Source organism: Mus caroli, unplaced genomic scaffold (assembly GCF_978045245.1).
Source record: "Mus caroli unplaced genomic scaffold, Mus_caroli_1 scaffold_6, whole genome shotgun sequence".
NCBI classification, from domain to species: domain Eukaryota; kingdom Metazoa; phylum Chordata; class Mammalia; order Rodentia; family Muridae; genus Mus; species Mus caroli.
This window is the reverse complement of record NW_028227261.1, coordinates 112,537,407-112,545,566: the sequence shown is the minus strand read 5'-3', so window position 1 is coordinate 112,545,566 and position 8,160 is coordinate 112,537,407. Positions and strand designations below refer to the sequence as shown.

The 8,160-nt window shown below is 46.9% G+C and overlaps 1 protein-coding gene across 2 annotated transcripts; it reads right to left on the bottom strand.

The window, feature by feature from the left end:
- Positions 1-862: 862 nt before the first annotated feature.
- On the bottom strand, positions 863-7,177 carry LOC147004373 (protein SPATA31F3-like). 2 transcript variants are annotated; one of them, XM_085838473.1, is made up of 5 exons: positions 6,986-7,177; positions 6,470-6,515; positions 6,008-6,071; positions 4,376-4,863; positions 863-1,613 (listed from the first exon to the last, which is right to left on the bottom strand). In XM_085838473.1, exons 1-5 carry the CDS (start codon positions 7,130-7,132, stop codon positions 1,372-1,374), a joined length of 987 nt encoding a protein of 328 aa, XP_085694599.1. In that variant the 5' UTR covers positions 7,133-7,177; the 3' UTR covers positions 863-1,371. The 2 variants fall into 2 exon arrangements, with proteins under 2 accessions (XP_085694599.1, XP_085694600.1); XM_085838474.1 differs by having other exon boundaries at positions 863-1,610.
- Positions 7,178-8,160: the final 983 nt, after the last annotated feature.

Here is an 8,160-nt window from a genome sequence, read left to right as displayed (position 1 = left end):
AGGCTCTCCATACTGTTCAAGCTGATGGTCAGCACCAAGTCACCTCAACTGACAGACTGACTGCTCTTCAATCGGTTGATCCTTTTTCTGCTTGACCTGTTGTCCCTCCGCCCCGCCCCCCAGCCTTCGGGTGCTGCACTCTCCCGCCTTCCCTCTGCCACACTGGCTGATGCTTCCTAGTCCTCACGAGATCCTTCAGGATTATTTTTCTTTTCTCTTCACTTCCTTTCTTTTCTTCTCTTCCTCCCTTCCTTCTTTTCTTCCCTTGAAACTCCCAAATTATGTTATGGAGTTTCTGACGTACATGAAGTGTTAACTTGGGTGGATCCTGCAGAATATGTTGTAAAGCCCAACCAACTCTGTTTTTAAGAAATGCTATTCTGTGCGAGGCCTGACCAGGGACCACAAAGCCCACTTGAGCAAATATCCAATGGCAACCTCCCCTTAGCAACAGCCAATCTAGGTTACAACAGCAAGGTCAAGGTGCATATCGATAACCTAAGACATCCTGCAGAAAATAGATAATCTAGCAGTCCTGTTTGTCAGCTGGTTTAACCCCTGTGTTTGGTTCCTACAGATTACACCAGAAATACAGTTTTTAAAATATTAACTTGGGGATCTGTATGGAAATTTCTCAAGCTTGCTGTAACCAGCAATAAATACCCCATGCCCTGAGACTCAAAGTGAAGCTTTCACTTCTGACCCACTGTTACAGTGTTTTTGCATCAGAATTGGCTCCCTCTCGGTAGACTTTGGGTTCCCTGCCTCTTAGGTCTAACAATGTAAATAGTGAAAGGGGAGATAACACAGAGGCAGAGTGACCATTCTTTAAAAAGGTAGGTAACTCATTTCTTCATGGGAAGTCAAGATTTATTTCTATCTTCAGTGTACCTTAAACAAGAGGCCTCCCTTCTCCACTCAAGTCCCTTTAACCATAGGATGTGTTTATATGATACATATGCTGACCCATCAAAATGAAAGGCAGATTTAAGCACCCAAACCACACAGAGAACGTTTCCTACTTTATCACATGTGGCACTGAAAACAAAAAGAAAATGCAGGAGGTCCGTTGCTTTATAGGTATAGAGTATGTTTGGAGAATCTCATGGCAGACTTGCTTAGAAGTAGAAGTGACAGGTGACAGCCGTTGTTGCGGGGGATGCTGAGCTTTGGGAGCCTGTTTGCTTGACGTGCTTATCCTCTGTGTAAACCAAGGCCTTCTGAGAGGAGAGCTGGCATTGGTTTCCTAGCTGGTTGACACTAATCTTAGACAGTTTTGAAGCAGTTGTGGGAGTAGCCATGGGGCCCAGGATTGGTTGTGCAGAAGGGATGTTGCTGGAGCTCCGAAGACACCGTAGGTGTCCAGGAAAGTCAAATGTTCCTATTAGCATGGAGAGGCTTGAATTTGAGATCTTTTGCATGTTTCTCCAGGTTGGGTCCCTCCGCTCGGACTTTGGCAGAACTCTTCTTGGGCTCTCCAGTCTTGGGTTTGGCCCCTGTGTCAGACTTATAGAAGACAAAGGGTTCCTCCGGTCTGTCACATTTCACTTCAGGGTTAACCCAGTGAGAAAAGAACGTCATCTTGTTTTCCATTTCAGCTTCTGAGGGCGCTGCTGGAAAGGTGGAACTCTAGTGAGTACAGGCTCCCCATCAGACCCTGCAACTCCCAGCCCTACCAAGTTTCACCCTCTGCAGTACAGCCTGGAAGAATTCCCACCTTAAAATTTTTCTGTTTAAAAAATTAAGCCCCCTTTGAATACTGGCCCAGCAGTTGATGGCCTGTAGCAGTTGGCACTGTAATGCCTGGCCTTGTAATGGCTGGGCTCTCCAGACTGGGCATTCTCAGGAGCCTTTGGGTAAGATCATTTAGTTTAATCTAATGGTTATGTAGATAATTTTATTTGGTTATTTGGCCCCAAGGAATACTGAGGATGCTCTGGGAACCGGTGAAAAAAACTGGTGAGTGTTGTCAAGAAACTGAAGGCCACACACAGAGATAGAGATGGTAGATCTACTGAGGGAGGTTTCACCAGTCCCTACTCCCTGAAGGCAACTCATCTGCATAAAACAATTCTACCTGAGAAAGAGCCTAAAGAGCAGGTGGGAGAGTCAAGCGGCCCTGGGTTCTGCATAGAAACCTTCTGCTGGCCCATGAACTTCAGCAACGGGTGTATTTGTGCTGTGATTCTTGGCTGGTTTGCATTCCACTAGGTCCTCCTTCTTCGCTGCTTAGGTAAGGAATGGGCTTCACCCTGGTCTAAAATGTTTGGGGGTTCTTGGGTTGGATTATTCACATGGACCCCCAGGTACACACAAGAATCTGGGCTTCTCTACTGTGTCTAGACTGGACTGGGAGATGTCAGGAGCCCCCCATGGGAGAACCTTAGGACACTGCGCTCAGTCTAGGATGCCCTTGCCTCTGCTCTGCTCTCTTTAGTGCTGCTGAAAACTCCTCTTTCAAGATCACTCTAATCTAAGGGACATGGGGGTCCTGGTGGTATAAGAGTCCTAGGACAATGCTTTCTTTTGCTTGTTTAGATTACCAAACATCTAGTGTGTGGAGGAAGTCTTTGACCAAAAAATTTTCCCTGTCGGAATGAGATTGCTCCAAATGTATTCTAGGAATTTCTTTTTCAGGTCAAACTTTAGTTTAGGAAAGATAAGTGCTTTGAGTGGTTGTCGTACGCCAGGAACATCCTCAGAGGTACTTCAGCCTGGAGTACAGTCTCTACAGAAGGTGTACTGGCACATCGAACACATGGCCGGTCCTTAATATACCACTCTTAAGACTGAATCAGAGACTCCAAAGGACTCAGGCCCCAACTCTGTATTGCGAATTGTCTAGAATGGCCAGTGTCATAGCCCAGAGAGACCCACAAAACAGCAGGCAGCCATGGTAGGCAATCTTGTTTCCAGTTTCTCAATGGCTCCCTGAGACAAGGCTTAGGCAACTTAGGGTGGTTGCTGCCACCATCTGGCGACTCTGCTGCTGCTGGTCAAGGACTATCTGCATCCAGCAAGTCTGCTCTAAGCAGGAGGCTCATTACCACCTACGCGGCTCAGACTGTTTTCCAGGGAAGATCAGAACCAAGTTGCTGTCCAGAGTTCCTGGAACACTGTCAACAGTGATTTTCTGTCTCAGCAATCACAGACAGAGGCAGGGATGGTGCCCCAGCAGATCTCCCTGCATGTAATCTATCAGCCTCTCGGTATTTTGGTCTAATCAATCAACTATGGACTTGCCACAATAGACCAGTACAGGTCATCATCCTGTCAAGGGCAACCAGGCTCAGGCTGAGAAAAACTCACCAAAGATAAGGGTTGTGCTGCTTCAGGGCAGGGGCCACTGCTCATCGGGGAACAGGAGCAGCTGGATCCTTAGGGAAGGAACATCTCCAGCAATACCAAATCCACCTGCCATCAACCTGCCCTTTCAGCTGCTTTTGGAGGCAGAACCCAGCACACTGCAGGACAAGGCTACTGCCCTCATGAGGTCTGAAGTGGCATCTAATTGGGAAGATCCCTGGATCTGGTGAAGCAGGCAGGCTGGAACACATCTCAGTGTTACCGTGTGGTTCTCCGCATCTGCAGGGCTCTCCGGATGAGTGGCAAATCCCACTGAGGCTACCATTACTATAGCCACAGGCACCAAGACCTCACACTTGGCCTTAACTGGGACATTAATCTGGGTTTGTCCATGGAAACGCCCAAGTTTGAGAACATGGGGAAGAAGCTAAGTGGGGTGTAGGAAATTGTAGGCAATGCAGAGATAAAGGAGTAATTGACTAAGAAAGTCCCATACTCTCCCCCTGCCCCCTTGTGGAAAGATCTCTAAAGGCAGACTCAAAATCCAGTGTGCAAAAGATAAACTACAGAAAGAAAACTAGAAATGGCATATTGGTGTTTCAATGTCTTTCACGCGCGCGCGCGCGCGCACACACACACACACACACATCTTTAAGGCATTATATAAAGGCCACTAAAATGAAAGCTAAACATTGGAGAGGGTAGAACCTAAGTCATGGGATGGGTCTGTGGACTACTCTGGAGTGGCCTTCTGTGAATGCTAGTCATGGGGGTGACAGCCCATCCTTTCCATGGTTGTTGGTTGTTAAGTTTCTGGGCTTTGCAGATATTGTAAATGGGAAAGCGCTGCACTATGAGATGCCCCAGGAGCTACTCCTCCACAGATCATGGGAAAGTTCCCACTGAGCACACATGCATTTATAGCCTTCTGTCCTCAAGGGCACCTAGGGGCCTTTTGGACATAGGAACAGCAGAAACCGAGAATATGAGGGCATAGGGGATTGGTTGAAGTTTAGGAAGCTCTAGGTGCTAGGTATAGGAAGGAGTCTAGAACTCAAACGATGCTGACCTTGGTTCTTCAAGACAATTTTCTTGGTTTTCTTCCTCTTCTTTTGTTGGTTTGTAGGCACGCCATACTCGTCCATACTTGAAGATGACAGACCGCTTACATCCTGGAACGCATTTGACCCTTGAGGTTCCGGCTGTTGCTGAGGAGCAGGGTGGTAACACTGGAGGACAGTGTTGCCAGTGGACAGAGGATCTGACAGAGTCAGTTTCTGATCTGTTGATTCTGACTGCTTGAACCTGGGTGTCAATAGAATGTCTCTGGAGTGTTGGGAACTGAGCTCTGAACTCTGCTCATTCAACACTTTGGATGGAGACGGTGTCTCCAGACAAGAAACGCTGGGTGAGTGCCTCAGTAGACTGGAAGAGGGCTTTTTGTTCTCAACCCCCAGCAACTGCTGAATTTCCAGAGCCATGGCATTGCAGATGGGGCAGGAGGGATCTGAGCACAGGAGTCGTCGCACACTTCCTTCTTGAGGGAGCCAGCCCTGTCTAGGAAGGGAAATGGCAACCATTAATAACCGCGTGAAGACCGCTTTCCTTCCCTCACCCTACAAGTCCTGGCCTCTACCTTCTGAAGTCTGCTACTCTGCTTTGCTTTTTTCTTTTTTTTCTTTTCTTTTTTTTTTTTTTTTTTTTTTTTTTTTTGGTTTTTCGAGACAGGGTTTCTCTGTATAGACCTGGCTGTCCTGGAACTCACTCTGTAGACCAGGCTGGCCTCGAACTCAGAAATCCGCCTGCCTCTGCCTCCCGAGTGCTGGGATTAAAGGCGTGCGCCACCACGCCCGGCTTACTCTGCTTTTCTTGAGTTGAGTGGGTTGAGTGGGTTGGACTGAGAGTCTGGGGAGAGTTCTCAGACAATCTATCGGAGGAGGGTACAGCCCTCGTAAAGAACTGGGAACTTCGGTCAGTTTTCTGCCAACCTTAATGAGAAACTGAACCAGAAGAAAAGAAGCAGGGCAGATGGGTGACAGGTGATGAGCTGATGGGGAGGCACCAAGGTCACCACCACAGTAGGCCTGAATCAGTTTTATGTGGGAGCTAAGAAACCCGGTGCCTGGTAAACGGTATATCCGAACTGTGAGAAATGAGGTCCTCATTTCTAAGAACTGTGGGTGTCCCCGCTGCTGTCCTCAACATCTCTCATGAGTCATTTTTACTCTATAAAAACCCATATATATCCATATATATCCATATATATATATATATATATATATATATGTGATAGCTGACTGAGAGTATCCCGAGAACTGGCCTGTGGAAGAGAGACGAGATCATGGAATTCAGCCAGACCTAGAGTTCTACCCTGGAAAGGATGAAGTTGGAAAGAGATATGATAGGAATGGCTTCCTTATGCCAAACCTATTCTCTTGACTGAACCACCTGACTCAACATGAGCAATGCCATCACCAATTAACCCTGAATTGCAGACCTACTGGGACCTACAGTAAAATGGATGCCACTTCCCTGTTGAGACTTATGAGCCTGTCTGCTCTGGCAAGCTTCACAGCTCAGACTGACACACTCCATGGTGTCTCTAGTCAGCACCTCCACCCTCCTCCCTCACCGAAGGCCAGGCTAAGCGATCACCTCATCAAAGCTAGGAGCTGGGAGACTACAGAGAGCTAGAGGTCACCTTTTCATGTTAGAGATCAGCCTCTGCAGTTTCTCGGTTTCTTCCTTGGATGTCCACTTCTTAACTAAAGGAGGACACAGCGTTAGGCTGAAGGGAAGGCTGAGGGGGCAACCAGTGTGAAGCTGAAGGTCTTTGAAGGACATGTGACTTGGCAACCCCCAGAGCGCATGCTCAGAGTACAACTTAAACTCATTGCTTGCTGTCCTAAATCTAATTCCACGTGATCTTCAATGCTCTGACAGCGCCCATCTTGTGGGAAAGGAGGAGGTGACATGAGGTCAGATAGAAGATGGGATCGTCCCGGCCTCTTCCCCACCCACGTTAAGTCTTCATTAGTTCTCACTGTTTATTTTACAGTCTTGAGGGCTTGGAAACGCCTGGCTTCTGGGGCCAGTCATCACAGAAGGTGATCTGTGGAACCCTCACCCACGGGGCTAGGGAGCCAAAGGAGTCAGGATTTACCTCTTAGCGTTCTATCACTAGGCTTTTGCTTGATTCTTCGGAAACACTTGAAAGACAAAAGGCATTACAATATGAAGCGGAGACGTCAAAAAAAATTTTTTTCACATCGAAAGTGATACAAAATCCTGAAGTCTCCCCAAGTCACGGTCTGTAATCCAGCTCTATGGTCCCTGCATCTCTCCCTCATTTCATGACCCCAGCTCATGTTCTCCTCTTATTTCTGACTCGCTTAGAGGCTCTTCCACACCCTAAACCCTCCATCCCATCTCATGGATAAGTGCGGGGGGGGGGGCATGAAGAACCGTGAAACAACTTAATCGATGAGTAATATTAGTAACCAAAGGACTTCAGTTATCAAAGGACCAAAATGTCCACCAACCAACAGAGCTGGGACCCAGTGGGGAAAAAAAAATTCTTATTACAAAAGAAAAACCAAAAAGTAAGATAACCAAGAGATGTGGAGGGGATGAATTTCCTTAAACGACATGCTTAGGCCTGGTCATAGTATTTTCCTACCTTGGTACAGCTCTTGATAGGTCCCAACATTAATCCTCGGTGGCTCCTTCTCACATGCCAAATAATCAGTGCAATAATGAAGAGAGATCCATATGTATATACCGAGGATCCCACATCCCACGGAATAAAAGAAGGGGCCATCATCATCCGACTTCCCTACTCATCCCTCCCCTGGGCTTCCAGGGTGTTAGAATGCAATGCCCCTGAGTTCTAGAGTTTGGCTCTCTGCCTCACAGAAGATATAACCAGGCCACCAAACTACATCACAAAGAGCTCTTGTTCCACAAATCAGGCACAGAATTACAAACCTTTCCCTATCTTAGATAAACTCAAGTGGCGATTCAGAGTCCAGATGAGGGTGTGTGGTTGTCTCCAGGGGCTGCAGCACCTATGAAGAAAGCTGCCACCGTCACCGATGGCATCTTCCCTTTGTGCTTTCCTACTCCCTGGGCATAGTGCTTCCTGCAATAGCTCTGTTCCCTGTTCATTCCAATCTGGCAACTGCCAAGATGGGGGCTAAGAGCAATACCATAAACTAAATCATCTGTACTGGGGAGATAGATCAAAATCATAGAACAGGGCTAGGCATTACACTGTTAATTTTTTTTTAAAGATTTATTTATTTATTATTTTGTATGTGAATACACTGTAGCTGTATAGATGGTTGTGAGCCTTCATGTGGTTGTTAGGAAATGAATTTTTAGGACCTCTGCTCGCTCTGGTCAACTCTACTCATTCAGTCCCTCCTCACTCCGGCCCAAAGATTTATTTATTATTATACATAAGTACACTGTTGCTGTCTTCAGACACACCAGAAGAGGGTGTCAGATCTCATTATGGGTGGTTGTGAGCCACCTTGTGGTTGCTGGGATTTGAACTCAGAACCTTTGGAAGAGTACTGACTGCTCTTACCTGCTGAGCCATCTCACCAACCCACATTGCTAAATCTTAAAAACGTAATTTTAATGTGTCAGACAATGACTGATACCCAGTATTGAAGCAAGAGCCATCCTTTCCTGAGACAGAGAAAAAATGAAATCATGTTTTAACAGAGATACTTTCTGTTCTGGAAATGTACAGTGGTGACGGCCATACTGAGTGTCCTTTACGCTTCTGAACTTCGCACTTACAAACAATTAAGGGGCAGCCATGGAACTCAGTGGGAGAACCTTTGC

Bases quoted from the DNA above. Each gene is read 5' to 3' on its own strand.
- LOC147004373 (XM_085838473.1), bottom strand. From the start codon at position 7,132: ATGATGATGGCCCCTTCTTTTATTCCGTGGGATGTGGGATCCTCGGTA. The intron at 6,516-6,985 runs GTAGGAAAATAC...TTGTCTTTCAAG, and splicing joins CTATCAAGAGCTGTACCAAG to TGTTTCCGAAGAATCAAGCA. The intron at 1,614-4,375 runs GTCAGCATCGTT...CCACCTTTCCAG, and splicing joins AATTGTCTTGAAGAACCAAG to CAGCGCCCTCAGAAGCTGAA.